This window comes from Platalea leucorodia (genome assembly GCF_965183815.1).
Source record: "Platalea leucorodia genome assembly, chromosome: 1".
In the NCBI taxonomy this organism is placed as follows: domain Eukaryota; kingdom Metazoa; phylum Chordata; class Aves; order Pelecaniformes; family Threskiornithidae; genus Platalea; species Platalea leucorodia.
In genome coordinates this window covers 116,853,913-116,871,673 of record NC_138823.1, presented here as the reverse complement: position 1 = coordinate 116,871,673, position 17,761 = coordinate 116,853,913, and the positions used below count along the sequence as shown (strand labels likewise).

General features: G+C 39.5%; 1 protein-coding gene across 2 annotated transcripts in view; it reads left to right on the top strand.

Moving 5' to 3' along the window:
- Positions 1-219: 219 nt before the first annotated feature.
- Positions 220-17,761, top strand: part of STAC (SH3 and cysteine rich domain) — a gene marked incomplete at both ends in the record, with an annotated part of 72,649 nt that continues 55,107 nt past the window's right edge. For both annotated transcript variants that reach the window (XM_082326869.1, XM_082326870.1), the window contains one exon: positions 220-336. In XM_082326869.1, the coding sequence (XP_082182995.1) occupies positions 220-336 (117 nt within the window). The remainder of the gene's footprint in view (positions 337-17,761) is intronic.

Below are 17,761 nucleotides of genomic sequence, written 5' to 3'. Positions count from 1 at the left end.
GGGGAGGAAGGAAGGAGGGAGAGGAGAAAGAGGGGGAGGAGGAGGAGGAGAAGGAAAAAAAGAAAATCCAGAGAATTCTAGTCTTGCAAATGTAGTGAAACCGAGCAGTTGGAGTTCATTTGCTCTAGAAGAGCAGAGAAGAAAGAGGACATTAAATGAAAAAAGGCAAGCAAGGTCTGTAGCTTTATTTCCTGATAGTAGCAGTGTTTTAGAGGTAAAATGATTCCTCCAAGCAGCACGACTGAAGTCAGCGTGGATAGTGTGGAGAAAGAGAATGAAGTGGAGAGCACAGAGCAGCCCCCCTCTCCAGCATCAACTACCAGCCAGGAATCAAAGGTACTCAGAGAATGAGATATTTATTTTTTTTTTTTTTTTTTTTTCTCTTTATGTGTTTTGAAGAGAGATGTGTTGCTTTGATTTTTATTTGGAACCCTGTGCCAGGATCAGTGGTAGAGTGCTATGAGCCACCTCTGATCGCGGTGCCTGCTCTGTCACTCCTACTTCTGAATTCTCCCTGTCACCTGGGCAGCTCAGGAGTCTGAACGGGGAAAATACCTGCCTTTTGAGAGGTTTGGGTTTGGGGATTTTTGCTTGTTTTTTCTCCTCCTTATTATAGTAAGGGCCTGGGGGAGTGGTGGGCTCAGGGAGGGGATTGACGCCAATAGATGTTGTTAGCTATTTTCACATCAAGCATGAGATCACTTAAAGGGTTTTGTTCATGGTTGGAAAGATTGATTTTTCTCACAGGTTCAGAGAAGAGAATTTTGCCTGGGGGCTTGGGGTGTTTCACCTGCCTCACCTTCTCTGGCAGACCCATCAGTGAACTTGCACTGCTTAATGAGCCAGCAGTTAAAACAGGATGTAAGTGACAGTTTTGGCACAATAATCCTCATATACACCACCCAGAAAGGGATTTTTTTTCACAGCTTTTATTTATTTATTCATTTTTAAATGTGTTTCAATTTACCTTACTGAGAAACAACTTCCAGCTCAAATGGCATGGCCTCTGAATTTTTAATTGACTTGCATATGAAAAGTTTTTCTGCCTGCGGGTATGTTACTTGTAAGATAGAGAAGTAAAAGGAGAAAAGTAGTAACCTTACATAATGAATGGTCTTTGCAGCTTACCTGGATAATGTGCTTTTACTGATCTGCTACTACTTACTTATGATTGATATCATGATAGCACCTGACAGATCTTCTTGTGAACTTCATAGTGATGCTGTGTGCTGTGTAAACATGTAAAAATGGGGAGGTCCTTGTCACTAGGAGCTTACAGCTGGGCAGTGCCTTAGCAGGTACTGTATGAGCAAAACAGCTTCTTGACAGGGAAGGTTTGTGCTGGCCTGAGTTTAAAGGCAGTGGCTGCCTGGGTCTAATGTAGGAAGACTGTTACATTATTCCACAGTTATAGCTAGGTTTCTGGAGAGTGAGTCGAAATTATCTGTCTGTGTGGGTAGAGTTCTGACGTGGGCTTTGGGATTTTTTTTTTTATTAGATGCTATACTCCAAGCAGGAGAGCTAAGGTATTCCCTATGTAAAACTGCCTCTTTAAAAGAAAAGAGCTCTCCCAGCAGCGATAGCATACACTAGTCACGCTGTTCACTATATAGTCCAGCACTACTGGGACACTGCTACAGTCTTCCTGGTTAATGGGAAATGAAAAGTAAACAGGATATTGGTTTAACCCCAGGCTCTAAAAGTATCTGGTTGATCGGTACCTAAATCCTCCCCGCCCCCCCCCCGACCACTTCTCTGGAACTGCTGAATTGTTATTTGGCCAGTGGGAAGCTCAGCCCCCCAGTGAGGTCCCAAAAGTAACCGTGGCCTTCAGTGCACTGCCAGCACCAGCTCCTCATGTGTGCTGGGCTGCACACAGGGCCTGGAGGGCTGTGTGCTCCCTGTGCTCCCAGCTATGGTCCTCACGCAGTGCTGGGCAAATGGTTATGGAGTTGGAGGTGCTCCTCACATGGTCAAGCATTTCATTACAACGGTGCTGGAGAGACTTTCCTGGTGGGTCACAGACCGCTGTGCCCAAGACGAACTGGCCAGCATGAATCCTCAACTGAGAGAAAGCGAAGTGCTGCATGTAGGGTCCCTTCTTGCTGTTTGTGCATCCGTGCTCTTGCGAGGATGACAACAGGAATTAGGAACATCTGGCCAGAGAACAAATAGACTACAAACTGGTTTATAATCAAATGTTATTCTCATCAATTTTTCCAGTCTTGTGAGCATTTGAAGCTATACACTGGAATAGGCAAAAGCTATGACTGTGCACTTGATGCCGTTACTTGCATACGGATATTTTTAGTAAACATATAATCTGCGTATTTACATCTTAGAACTGCAAATATGATCAGAAAGCATGCTGTATTGTCATTTCAGTAGGTGGAGTCAAAAGAACCTTCTGATTACTGGGGTAATGATATAAGCTTTCTTTTTGTGGTCCTAGTAAACAGCAGGATGGAAAAATTCCCAATGATTTCATAAAGATGTTGTTTGTGCTGTTTTGTTGTTTTTTTTTTTTTTTTTCCTAAGAGAATTGATGTACTTCAAAAGCTAAAGACTTTGAAAAAGGCATAAGTCAGTGCCTGCCAAGGGCCTGTCTGCAAGCTTTTATCCCATGGTGTCCCCTGCTGAGGGAGCTATCCTGTCATTTACAGAGGGCTAAGCTTTCTTCAGGTACTCTGTGTTGTATAGGTTAACAAGTTCATGTCTGCTGCAGTTACTGCAGAACAGTTTGTGCAGTATCTAATTACCCCACAATGACTTGTTTCTGTAGCAAAACACTATTACGACTCCAAATATAGGAACAGAAACAACATGGATAATATCAGCCTTCAAAATGCATTTGAAAACATTTCAGCAGAAAAACAATTTTGAAAAACTAATGTAGAACTAATGTAGCAAGCTTGCTTCCAGTCCTGTGTAACCGTAGACGACTGTGGCACGTAGTCCCTTGTAGTAACAAAGTCCAGAAAAAGAGTTTTATCTAGCACACTCCAGACTGTACTCAGAAGATGACACAGAGGAGAGATTGCAATTCCTGACTAGCGTGAGTTTGAGAGGCAGAACTTTGGGCTCCTACCAAGTAGGTAAAATTTGGAAGAATGACTCTCGTGTTAGTCACACACCCCTGCCACAGGAAAGCAACTCCCTTTTTAATAATCGCTAAATCCTCCCACCACCTTTTCCTATGGATTAGGAGGATATTTACAGGTGAGCATACTCAGATGCTGAAAGCTGAAAAACTAGACTCTCATGCATGTCCTGGACACCTGGACTTCACTACAGCTGCTCTGAATGAGGAAATTCAAATACGCTTTCAGTTCACCACATTTCCTGGGCCCTGAGAGCAAACCCATTTACATGTTCTAAGTACATTTGCCTTATGGCATAGTATATATATTGCTATATAACATGACAGTGTCTTTTGGATTATGTTTCCTCAAGTACTTTACGCATAGCACCTCTGTGTACTGTTTCATTAATATAACTTCAAATAGGTGTCTGAAGGGTAGCAAACATGCTGTAAGTGGGCCATCCTGTAACACTGTGTATACAGCTACTGTGCTAAAAACCCTAGAGCTTGAATGGTTAAGAATGTTGCAAAACTAATAATTAATTTATTAAATTAATTTATTGGCTCTTGAAAACATTTACTTCACACCTAAGTATGACTTGAGTGGATACTTAAAGCTTATTAGGAGAATAATTTTTTGAGGGTATCATACAAATACATGTAATTGCTAATTCTATTACATGCATATGTTTGTAGTTATGGCTCCCACCTCTTTGGGTCTTTCACATCTGGCTTCCAAGAAGGCAAATGACCAGTTTGCCAAAGACTTTTGTAGATTTACAACTCAGCAAGGGAGGAAGTTATTAGCTAATGAATCCTAAGGGAAAATTTCTTCCTGGTAGTAGCAATTAAAGACACACTGCACACTAGTACAATCACTAACTCAGCAATATAAGCAGAAATCTAGTGGCAGCAGTCAGAGATCATATTTTTGATCTCTCTTATATAAAGGTACCTTGGAATTTAGTAAAGAAACTAAAATTTGAGGGAATACATGTCTAAAGAAGAGATTCCTACACCTGGCAGTATTTCTTTATGTTTTGGCATAGTTGGCACATAACTCTGTTAGCTTTATCCTTCTTATATTTAACTGACATTTCTATATGAAGAGGAAGGAGCCCATCTGCTGATTTCTTTAGGTGTGAGTCAAGTCATTATTGCTGTATTGTGAATAATGGCTGAGGATATTCACAGACAATAAGTACATCTTAGAAAATTCCCTTACCAGTTTTAGGGTGACCTGGGCAACTATGATGTTTGAGCTAGTACCAGCAGGGTTGGTTAGTACTGCTGATCTTCAAGCTATTAGTGTTTCATTTCAAGTGTGTTAAACATCTTTCAGGCTCTCTCATACACCTCAGAAGGGGTATCAAGCCCTGCCCCTGCCATTGAAGGCAATCTGTCATGTCAAAGTTACTTATTTGTAGATATCAGTGGATATCTGTGAAGACCAAATGTTTTTTCACAGCTTTGCCCATTTCCATCTACTTTTTATAAAGTCCAGCTATAATTGTTATGTACTGCAGTCACACATCTTTGGTGTGATAGCTTCAAAATTTTCATCTGAACCACAAATTCATGGGCTTACATTCAGGTCAGTTAGGTAAGTTGAATAGCTGAACAATGAAAAAAAAGAGAAACTCCAAATAAATATGGCACCTGGACTATGTATTTCACAAAACAAACACATCTGTCTCGATCTGACACTTCTATACACTGACTGTCCAGTGGCCAGTATTCAGGGAAATGCAGACCATTATCTTCAAATTCAGGTATGGCAATTCAGGACATGTAGCACAATTGTTCAAACACTAACTAACCTGATATGTAGTACATGAAATGGAAGTTGCTGAAAAGTAGCAAGCCAAGAAAAGGATTAAGCACTGAAGTTCAAGATGTAGACTTCATTTATGTATGACCACATCGGTCAAGAAGATTGAATTTACTTTCCCTTGTCCTGCTGATTCAATAGACCAATATTGCTTACATGAGGTTTCAAAACCAGGTGTTAATATTAGATACTGAACTAACATAAACAGCTTGAAACTCTTTGGACTTTAATAGGATTGTGTGGGATTTAAATCATGTAGGATTTGTGCTATGCTGTTAAGCAGAGATCTTCCCCACTTAAAGAGTTAATACTTTATGAGGCTCCATAGATGGTTACTCATCAATTAATATTTTAAAAGGGCAGAGACTATGGTGTACAGCTAGTGTTTCACCCTCCACACCAGTGATAAATATCCAGTATGTAAACTACAGCTGTAGTCTTCAAAGGAGTACCAAACAGCTTAAAAAAATCCTGTGAAAGCGGAAGAAAAAAACAGCTCTCCGTCTGAATCTTACCTCCATGCCTCTGCGTAAAATGGTGAGTACATACCATGAAGGTAAGACTAAGGGAAAGAAATGACCTTAAGTATTTTTATGTGTTTTGATGAAGTGTTAGAACAAATTATGTACAGGAAGATTTCATTAAGAGCAGGAAAGTAATACTCTACCCTATCCGTAATTTCTTGAGCAGGCTTGTTCTTATGTTTACATTTATTTTGACTTTTCTCTCTTTCTTACTCTTTTTCTGATTAAAACACTCTGGTATTGTTATCGCTTTGATACATATGTCAGATCAGTTCCTCGGCACATTGAGATATCTGAGGCAAAACAGAAATGTTATCAGTTCATTCTCTTCTATCCACACTTTCAACATTGCCAAAATGAAGAAAATATCTATTACCTTTCAACAACTAAAGATGACTTGACTCAAATCTGGTGTGGGAAAAAAATGGATTTGCTAAAAAGTGCAAATTTTCACTGAAACAAAACAAGTTGTTTTCAAAGCTGGAAGACAGTCCAGTCCTACCTTCTCAGTCTCTTATGCGGTATACTCTTTCATAAAGTAATCCTGTTGAATTCAGGTTTTACAACTACTTTTAAAAGGCTCTCCCAACACTTGGATTCTCTAATGGCTAAGGGATGCCCTCTGCCCCTCGCCCCCTTCTAATTCCAGTCTAAGTTTATTTCTCTCCAGCTTGCATGACATTGTAATTTTGATAATGTTGCTTTAGCTTAAACATCTCTTTTCCATTCTTGGTGCAGGTTTCCATCATGTAAGAATAGACTTTTATATCTCTTCCCAGCCTTTTATTTTCTATATTAAACAAGCCAGGCTGATATAAGATAAACTCTCCATTCTTCATCTCATTCTAGTAGCAGATCCATGCACCAGTTTCAGTTTTGAATAATCTTTCTTGAAAAAGGGTGACTCAATTTGTGCATGTATTCTACATGAGATCTTCTACAGTATCACTAATGCTTCACTAACTTTCCCAGAAACCATGCTTCTGATGTTTGTGTCTCCTAATCACCCCTCGGTCAACCAGAGGTCGCCATTCTATTTCTGTGTAGTTTCCAGTGGATCCAGGATAGATTTGTCTGTCCTCATCCAGAGTGGTTTGGATCAGGTCTCACGTGCACAAGCTTGCATTTCCACAGCTGAACTTCATCACATTTCCATGACTCCATCCCTCAAGCCCCAGGCCTCCTCAGTTTTGACAATGTCTCCAACCTCATGTCAGAGGGAAATGGCCTTATGACATGCCTAATCTTTGCATCAAATTCAGTAATAAAAATACAGAGAACAAGCTTGACCCTAAGACTAGGCTAGTGTTGTTCTTTGAAGAACTCCACCAACGACCTTCCTTCAACCTAATATTTCTCCTTTCAACAGTAACCATCTCCCATTAAACTTTCCTTAAAATTTCTTCACTACTTCCCTTCTTTTCAGTCCTGGCTAATAGATTCCCTTTTGGTAGCATACTCAATAATTTTAATGAAATCCAAATGGACAGAATCTACCTTTGACCTAAAACATTTTCTTTCTCTAGAATATTGCTCATCTTATCCAAGACAACTGGCCTAGGAGGATCTACCTTTTTTTTCCCCATTTTTGTCAAGCACTATTGAGGTCAGATCTACAAATCTGTATTTGCTGGGGTCGCTTTTCCTGCTTCTTGAAACAGACTGGTCTTTTACTTTGTATCATTTCTGGCTTGACAAAACTTGTTAACAAAACTTGTTCCTAGACTTCCAAAGTAGAATTTTGTAATGGAGATTAATTGGTTTCTTTTCTCCCTTTCACCTCAGCAGACACATTGAACTGCTTTTTTATTGTCATACCATCCATTTCTGCAACCTCTTTCCTATTATTGCTATTATTTTGCCTCAGGGTCATTGTTCTGGGAAGAAAGTAAGATGAAGTGTTTGTTAAGTTCTGAGCCAGCCTTTTATCCCATCCTTACTGTACTACAGCCTGTTTCCTCTTTTGCTTTCCCTAGCCTGAATCCATCCATTGACATTTCCTTAAATATGTTCTGCAAGGACTCACTCAGCTTTTCTTGACAATTAACATGCTTACACCTAAGGAACTCTGCTTGAAAGCTCCAGTTTTATTTGGACACCAGGTTTTTTTTTCTCTTTTTCTTTCTCTTGTTCCCTTCCCCACCATTCTTTCTGGACTCTTTGCTTATTCCAGATTTCCTTTTTGGGGTAACTATTTTCATGCAGTTTGCCAGGAGCACACGTTCACAGAATATTTTTATTTCTTTTTGTTTCATATTCCAGGTACTTTTTTTCCAGATTTGCTTTGAAGAAATTCTGTGCCTCTTACACATCCAAGCACATTCAAATGTCTGACCATTTCTGATCAGTCATCTTTATTAATGAAGCATGTCTCTAACCTGATACCTCAAGGCTAGCAAAGGCCAAGGCTGTTCCAGAACCCATGGTCATCTGGGTTCATCAGCACTCAGTCCTTGCTGAGAGCCAGCGCTCGTTAGCAGATGCAGTGACCTGCTTACGCAGCTGTGCTGCTTTCCAGACCACTGCTAAGACCTTCATACCTTCAGAGCGACACTAGCTTGGGTCCTTCTGTGTCACACTCCAAAGTGTGATGTGGTCTAAAATATATCCCTAGGGAGCTGAGAGCGCTGAAGGCTTGGAATTTCTTCAAGGGAATATAGCACATCAAAGGCTATGCTCTTGAAATCCAAAACTTGGCTTAGAGGTTCCTTTTTCCTTTACATTTTATTTAGTTTAAATGGAAGTAAATCATAATCACCTGATAGAAAACTACAATTCCTTATATGACGAGCATTTCTCCTATTGCCTACCTGAGCCATTGCTGTATATTCTTGGTAGGTAGAAGATTGCATATTTGATAAATTTGTGCTGATGTTTGTCAGGCAGAGGACTAATCTCTTAGATCTGAGCACGAGTTGAATGTTCTTAACACAGTATTCAGCCCTGCACAACTTCTACTTGCCTAGGCAAATGGTCATTCAGTGTTTAATGAGCACTGCCTTTTCCAGGCAAGTGAATGTCTGTATTCTAGCTGAAGCATAAGCAAACTTTGCATGTTCATTAGCAAAGAGGACAGCTGTGAAAACGAGAAATCTATGTGTGAATGACTGAAATAACTTGACCTTGTTTTCCTTTGACATATGCCTCTGCTCAAGGAAACTCCATTGATTCAGGAGACCAACTGATAAAATACATGCTCCTTGTCAGAGAATTCAACTCAGGAACCCTGCAAAACTTATTTACAATGGATGTCTAAAAAGCAGACTTCTTCTGTCTTTGACATCAGCAGTTAAAGATGACAAATGGCTTGCATATCTTCTTATTTATTAAAAAAAAAAAAAAAAGAGTCTCACGTCTCACATAAATGTGCTAGAGGCTCATAAAAGTTTTCCCATTGACAGGTCAGCATTTCCTAGCTGACCTGTTTTTAACTGATGAGAGTAGTTTGCTAAGCACTGTCAAATGAAAGTGTTACAGTTCAGGGGATGCAGTGGTGAAACTTAAAAATACCATAGCATGAATAATTGTGAGAGAGAGGAGTTTCCCAGCCGCAGAAGGCTGCAAGTTCAATATGGAATTGCAGACAGAGTCCTTTAGGCGAGTAACAGTGACAACTTGAACGCTTTTCTTTCTGTAGACATAATATGCTCCATTTCTGAGTGCCATTTAAAAGCTTTATTAAAATGCCACACATGCACTGCTTTATTAATAAAGATCATTTTAGCAGTCTAGTGTTCTGAATAGAGAAGCAAAATGCAGCTGACCTATAGTCACTGATGATTAGGTTTAATTCAGAAAGGAGCAAAATACAGTAAACTGGTATTCATGAAGCTATTAAAATCAACATTTAGGATTTTTTTTTCATAGCTTATTCATCAAAGACAAAGAAATGTACCCTATGGAGGCACAGCTCAGGTGAGAGAGCAAAGTCAGCCTGACAGGTTGTTATAGAAAATGCTGTTGAATATGACCTTAGAGACAGACTTGCATCTCCATTACCCCAATATTTAACTTCATTTGGTTTTCACAAAAATTGCTCATGCATAGTGAAGGGAGGCATCAGCTCATGTTGGCAAAGAGTCAGATTTCTGGCATGATGCATACAAGTCACCCGCTCAAACATCACATATATAGGTGTACTATTCATTATTGATTTTCCAGTCTTTTCCCTCCCAGTTTAAATGCTGTCGTAGCGATTCTCAAAATGTCTTGGGATTGAACTGAGAGGTTGAAAACCTTGACCCAGCCCCACTTGCCTTTGCGCATACACAGGGTGAGAAATGGCCTTGGACTGGGCATCTCTGTCCTCACAAGTAAACAAAATATACTAGGCAAAATTCAACATGGTAAACTTGGCAGAGTGCCACAGACTTCTGTGCAGGTAAATTGAGGATCCAATTGTTAAGACGTTCGGGTCCATATGCGTTTTTAAAATGCACCTACTGTTAAATTATCAACCAGTATTGATCAGCTCAAGGATCCAGCATATACAATTTTTGTTGTACCTTTTAGTGTACTTATTTATATTTTTTATAAGTGTATGTAGCTCATTTCTCACTTATGTTCACACATCCTCTTTTAATTCAAATTATCTAATTAAGGAATTATTTACAAATAAACATAAGGTGACTTGTAAAGATTTGCCAGACATTTCTGGTAACGAACATTCCAGTGAAATGTGTGCTTGTTGAGTGCTTTTTTTTTTTTTTTGCCTTTTTTAATGTCAAAACTTCTGTTTTTGAGGAAATATTCAGTTTTCTTGATTGTGTAAACTTTTGTCAGGAAGCTTTCCCTGGTTGCAGGTGAAATTTCCAGTCAAAAGAGGAGAAAAATGCATCCTAGGTTAAATCATACAGCCTCCCCTGTAATTAGAGACCAACTTTAGGAAGTTAAGTTAGTAGTTCAGTTTCTCTATGTTATAAATGGAACACAGACCGAAATTGTTTTATCAGAGGTGATTTAGAGGAAAAGCCTACCTTATGTGTTCTAAATTAGCCTCTCTGAGGGGAAATCTTTTTTCGTTTACCATAGTAGGCAGTTACAGCTGAGTTAAAAGCTTGAATTTAAGTAGGGTGAACACCACTGTGAATCTGTCAGAGCGAGGTCTTGACCCTTGCCTACAAAAACTGGTCAGTCATCTGTTCCCCTGGCAGGTTAGTCTGTCTGACTTTCCCCTCTTATGCCCATAGCTCCCTCAAAGACATTTTGAAAGGCTGCAGTTGTTTTTTATGTCAACATAGAGCAAAATCATTCAAACTTTGAAAATTTTTGCTAAGTGGAACTGCTGTTTTCCAGCCAGCCCTATAATGGAAAGTTATGCACCTATGACAAAAAGAGAGAAAAATGTGAGCCTATCCAGGCTTCGAAATGTGAAGTGCTGCTATTAAACTGTAGCCACAAGATGAATCATGTACCAGTTTCATGAAGTATGGGCACACAGGAGTCTTTGGCAGGTTCACAGCAGTTAGATCTATCTCTGTAGTTAGTCGTAATGACAAATGGACTTCATCCTCCTGGCCATTAAAGATCCAGGCGAACAATTAACTTTTTTGCCAGCTCACCCACTCGCTCTCTGCCTTTCAATGTTTCTCTCTGTCTCTCCATTCTGTTCCTATTCATACCCAAATGCTTTGATCCAGGACCAGGCTCTCTGATACAATGAGCCGATGCAAGTTCTGTCTTTACAGGAAAAACTTCCAGGTTTCCAAGCTTAGCCAAGTTTAAAGATTCCTGTTAAGAAAACGGATGGTGGTTCTTCTGTTATGGGAAGGGACCTTTTATAAATTCTGTGTGGATGCTGGTGCTCATGCCATAAGTATGCTTGGAACAAAGCAAACCCTACAGTTTGCACTTTCCCTTTCACCTATACCCAAGCCGTGCTTACTTTATTCACAAAGAAATGCCTTAAGTTGCATTTTAGTTTCCTTAAGTTATCTGGTATTACGTGGTGTGTTCCTTGCATGTGGATGCCTATTTATCTCTTGATGTAACCTCATGTTTTCTTTATATGTATATGCAGGAAACTACACATACATTTAAAACGTAGGCAATGAGGTAATAGAAAACATTCCTTATGCAGAAGAAACGAAGCCCTCTTCTTAGTCTCCTCCTTTCTGGGTAGGTAGTTGAAGACCAATTCCACTCAGGAGACCCCTTTTCAACTGCGCTGCCAGTTGGAGGGCTTTTGAGCTCCTGCCTCCCCAGCAGCCTAGGCTCCCGCAGACTTCCCTGGGCTGCAGATCTGCACTTCGACAGCACTGGCTTTTTAAGCAGTTCCTGCCTGGTATCCAAGAAAAAGGCACAGGACAAATGATTCCTTAGAGATTATCAAAGCTAAAATGAATGCCAACAGCTGTAGTAGACCTACTTGAATCCTGCTAGCACGTAGCTAAATTAAAAGCATTTCACAAAGGTTCAGAAAATGACAGCCCAGCCTTAAAACAAAAATCTTAACAGTATGATTTGCCTCTGAGAAGAACTCAGTTATGACTAGATGCTGGCCATAAGAAGTAGCCACTCACTCTGGTCAAAAAAGAACCAGACCTTTTTCAAACAAGATGAGAAAGCTAACCTATTTTTTCTGGCACTGTAGGGAACACACTGCAATAAATACAATATTCCTGAAGTAGCAATTGAGGTAATATCATTTGGTCTTTACTACCAGCTGCTGAGTTCCAGAAAAAAAATCTGCTTTCCGTAAGTTATCATCCCTCCAGTATAGTCGTAGCCACTACTGCATGTAAAAAGAAAAAACAAAAAAAAACCCCAACTGACAGGAGAAAATGGATATAAATCTCAGAATTTAGCACTGCACTCGCTCTTCAGTTCAGCAGTGGTCAGTAGCTCTGATTTCTGCTGTAACATGTCACACTTTTTATAAGTCTGCGCTACTCTACTGATACCAAGAATTGTACCTACTCTGACAACAGAATAGACTAGACAAAGTGAGGCATTTCATGGAAATTCTCCTTCTTACACAGGATTCGTATTCATATTGTTTAAAACTCGCTCTGTCCTAATTTGACTTTCCTTTCGTTTTCCTTCTTCTGTTCCCCTGCTTGCTCTTCTGCCTGCCTGAATCCCTCATGCAGCCCTGTGCAGTATGCTGTTCCTGTTGAAGTCACTGATATTTTTCTTTGTCAGACAAGGCTTCACAGTTTTCGAGATCCCTCACTTTCCTATCAAATAAGTAACTCCTATTAAATCTGTCAGTATCTTATGTCAATACGAACAGCTCTTTTCTCTTGCAACACCAAAAATATGAAGTTTAGGTATGCTTCGTTTATTAGGTGAGCACAACCTCATGACAGTGTTACAAGCTTTTTTTTTTTTTTTTATTAGCTGTTTGTGTGCAGGCTTTCATTAGCAACAGTTTAACTGTAGAGGATTCTGAAGGACTTAAAAAAGTCTCTTTTAACATTCAGAAAAAAATTGTAGTTCTTCAGAAAGAGTTATAGTCTTAAATTCTCTACCTTTCTGTTTGTGGTATTCCTTATTTAACTATCTTTTTACATGAAGCTAGCTGTCTTATATAAAAACACATTTTTGCAGTTCAGACAGTCATTTTAATCTTGAAACTTTGATAGAGGTAATTTGAGGAGGAAAGTTGTACAGCTGGTGAGGATAAAAATAAAATGTTTTTGTTTTGCAGGGTTGATCTTGAAACAATAGCTGGTTAAAGATGTTCAGCAGCTTGGCGGTTTAGGAAAAAATATAAAAGAAATGGATTAGCCTGAGGCAAAAGGAGTTAAAGATGTATGATAAATCTCATACATAACAACTCTTGCCAATTAACATCTCCAAATACATGTATTTACATTGTCAACTTCTTGAAGCAGTGTTTAGGCCTTCAAACGTCTCCATGAAGTGCCAAGTAACTGTATGTCGTATATACAACAATATCATCATCAAGTTAAACAGATTCTTCATGTGGAGAGTTGGCTTATTCTTTATGTAGGACACTGAATGCAGTTTTTGGTGGGCATGACTAACATGTAATAACAAGAAGACAAAAGACAGACTGAGATGGAAACTTTCTGTACCAGTGACAGGTTCCTTGGAAACTGGTACCACAGGCACAGGTTTCCCCAAAATGATTTCGAAGTACTTTTTGAAAATTAGAAAACAACGAGAGTAGATGTGTTGAAAGGGATAAATGCGTGTCATAAGTTGCACTTTGAGAAGAGCTTTAATGAAAAATGTACCAGATCTAGACTGGATCTGGAAATAAACAGATCTCTGCCATGGTGGACAGTAAGATATCTGGATGCAGAACGAATAACAAGGAAGATATCAAGGTAGGAAAAAATTTTAATTGGCACAACATTTTTTATGTATCTGGTTGCTGCTGTAGGACTTTAGGACTGGAAATGTGAGATGAAGGAAACTCAGCGGGTACCCAGGTGAAGCATGGAGAAGCCCAGAGGAATTAACTAGCTTTGCTTGACCTGTGCTGTCAGCTCTTCCCCCAGATCCCAGGCTTCAGGCCAGAGTGGTGCCAGGGCAGCGATGTGCCTCCACACCAGGACCATATGGGTCCTATTGGACCTGTGGTGTCAGAACAGGCAGTGCCAGGGCAGCTGCATGGCCTGGCTTCCAGAGTGGCTGGCAAGAAGCCGCGTTCAGAGAATGGGACAGTATCAGTCTATGGGACAGATAAAAAGATGGAAGGCAGCAAATTTAGTACCAGATTGCAAAAATATGCACAAGAAGGGGAAGGGAACTGTGAAAAAGAAAAATTGGAAGTGAACCAACAAACACTGCTAATATTCTGTAAGGCGTAAGTTCCTATCCTATCTCCCACTGAGAAGAGTTTGAAACGGAAAGAAGGAAACAAGTTGTAAAATTTGGATCTGAATCTCTGTTTGTGAACAGGCAGCAAAGAAGGGAGTGCAGAAACCTGGGGGATCAAATAAGCCAAAATATCCATGTTTGGGGGCTATTTTTAAGCCAATAGGCTGTATAGCACCCAAATTCTGGCATTGTATTTCCAGTTCTTTCTTTGATCGGAAAATGAGGTAACATCATCTCAGCGTTAAAGCACAGCAGCTAAGTGAGAAGTTTGGGCAGAATTCATTCACACAAAGTATGAATTTGAAACAAGTGTCTAGGAAAAACAAAAGCAGCAAGAAGCATAGGTGTCCCCCTGAATCTATCTATATTTGGTTGTGGAGGAGCAGAGATTGACAGAGATTGTTTAAAAAAAGAGGAGGGAATTGAGAAGGGTTGAATAAAGTCAGCCAGATAATAGGATGCCAAATGTGGCCAGGTGTTTCTTCATGCTGCATGCAGAAAGCCTTTGTTTTTAATGCACAGAGTAAAACAGTAAAAAAAAGTTTCATTTCAGAACAAAAAAAACAACAACCCAGCCAAACCCCAAGCCTTTACGCAGGAAACATGCTCGCTGAAGTCAGCGGGAGTTAGCAGTAAGCAAAGAACTTAGGATTTGGCCCAGTGACAATAAGTTTGTTGTAGAGCTGAGCACTTACATGTTTTCATTGCAAAGCAATTTTTAACAGCGTAAGTTTGGAACCCCAGAAGTAAGAGTGGAAACACTGACAGAATATTAACTATAACAACTCCCAGTAGATCTCAGTCTTCCTTTTTGTTTTAAGATGGTACTAATGTGATTATACAGTATGTGGGATCTGGTGCTGATGTTAATTTGCCCTCGGTTAGTATCAGCCTCCCTGCCAGATGTATTTCCATATTTGCTTCAAGAGACATAGTACCATTTAAAGTATTATAAAACAGCTCTGTTAAAAAAAAAAGAGGAAAAACCAATGGGTAAAATAAATCAGTGGTAACAATTACTACAGGTAGACGAGCACTTTTTAGCAGAACACTGTTCTTTTTTTTAAAGGTCCAAGGGGGTTGTATGGAACTTTAATTCCTCATGAGATCAATAGTGGAAAATAATGATGCACACTTCATAGATGGACAGACACGAGATACAATCAAGGATGATTAATCTTACATTTGCAGTCACATTCACTGCAGATTACTCATGAGAAGGAAAAGAAGCAAAACTCAGGCCCTATTATTATTATTCTTGAAGACTCTCAGCAGGTGGATACCAGTGTAGCTTCCTTCACCTCAGCAGGGCTGCCCGGATTTACATTACTCTGAAATCCAGCCTTTTAATCTCCAAATTTCATTGTGCCACTTCCACTGCAGCAAAGATTAGTAAATGACTAAATCGGGAGTTACCAAAGGGAAATCACTGTTCCATTTAGAAGATGAAATGGAAAAGAGATATCCAAACAGGGCAGCAAAATGCAGAATTCCCAGAAGGGACCACAGAGATAACAGTCCAAATTCCTTCTATGTCAAGAGGCAAGAGATAACCACACATGTGCCTCATCCTAATGGGGACAAAGTATGGAGATGACCGGCTGCTTAGCAACCAGATGCCTGAGGTGAAACCCAAAGTACAAAACAAGATGTTGTAAACAAGTACGGGTCTTGAAACTGAAAGTACAGAGGGATTTAAAAAAAATGGGAGGACTGTTCCTAACCATCTCTTGCTCTCTTCGTGAGCTTTCCCGTTGGTTTCAGGAGGAAAGACCGGAGACAATTCAGTTGCCAGACCATGAAAGAGAGACAGGAGGCACACAGAGGTTTGCAGCTGGTTATTCCACCAGCCACCTTTCATAACCTCAATTATAAAAGATTGAACACAAACCATGGTTGAGTGATATTGCAAGCATTTTCCTCAAACTAAACTTAAATCAAACCTGTTAGGAAGTTTGAAGAAATACTAATGGAGATCAGATCTCTCAGGAAGAGAAAAGTAAGATGTACTCTTTTCTTTTTAGATTACTCTTTCTAATATAGCTTGATTAAAAGAAAACAGAGGAATACACCAAAATAGGGTTGTTCAAAAACACAACAGCAAAAATGCTGTTAGATATAAAATTGGAGAGTTTTGGCTAAATAAATAAATTTATTGAATGTGTCGGGGGAGGGATTTTACTTAGTTTTTGATAAAAAAAGCCTTAAAACTTTCTGGATTTGACATGCATATAAGTATCATTATATTTATTTTGCATATGTTTCCTACTTTTTACAAGCTGTTTTAAACTTTTTAAATGACTGTGAGTCTTTTGAAGTTAATATGAAAATATATTTGGCAGGGAAGGTAATACGAGATCAGGGTAAGTCACAATTGCAGAATATCTAACGCAGTTTACTCTTCTTATGCCTTAAGACTAAGTAGACAGTTCCAAACATAACGGAGACAAAAAAGGATTTCCCTGAGATTTGATGGCAATTGTTATAGTTAATAAATTGTTTGTGTTTCCTCAAATCTATCACTCCCTGGACTGCATTACTTTGTCCTGTCACATCTTATGCTGAATTTTGAAGATATATAGAGGAATTCGGAGCACAAGGGAGACTTTTTCATATTTTCAGGCCTTCAAACTTTCAGCACTTCATTTCACGTCTCACGTATTTGCTGATCCTGGTTCCTTGCAATATTAGAAGACATACCCAAAACTGTAGGATAATTTCAAACTAACTGCAGGAGCAATTGTTGAGAACTAGATAAATTTTTCAGCTTGACTTAAACCAAACCAGAGAGTCAAACAGAATGAACAGGTCTGCTAAGCAAACACGCTGTTTGGCTACATGTGCAGACTGTACCGCTTGATCATTTAGAGGTCTGCCAATTAGAGATGCAAATGCACAGCTGCCAAGGATGTAGTACATCAGGAGAGGGCTGAGACGGTGTGATTCACAGTGACATTTGTGGGAGCAGTGACAACTGAGCATCCCTTCGGATTTCGTGCTTTCAAACCCTGAGGCTGTTTCAGGGATTTTTGCTGTTACGCTCTGACGTGCCAATCGGAGCATTTCACTGTAGTTAGGACTCTCTGTGTGAAACAAAATCACAGAAAGAGCCCTTCCTGAAAACGTTTATATCCTAAATAGGTTTGAGGATCAGTGAGTGGGTTTCCAAAACAGTATAGGGCAGGAAGAAGAATCTGAGGATGACGATCAGAGCAGCAAGAGCCAACCAGAGTAGCTGGAGGTAGCCAATAAATCACTAACAATGTTATTGTTAGGTATTATGGAAAATGTCTCCCCTTTGACTAGTCCAATACAGTATTCAAGCAGACAGTTTGATTTTTTTTTTTTTTTTACAACAGTAACAAACATATTTGTTCTAATGCCAGCTATGCAATCTGTTTGGGAAAATACACAAATATAATACGTAGCAGATTCTGCAATAACTAACACTCCCTCTTTGTCTGTAGTGGATTAAAAGGATACAGCTTCCAAAAAAGCTGGCTAGGGCAGACACAAATACACGATACAGCC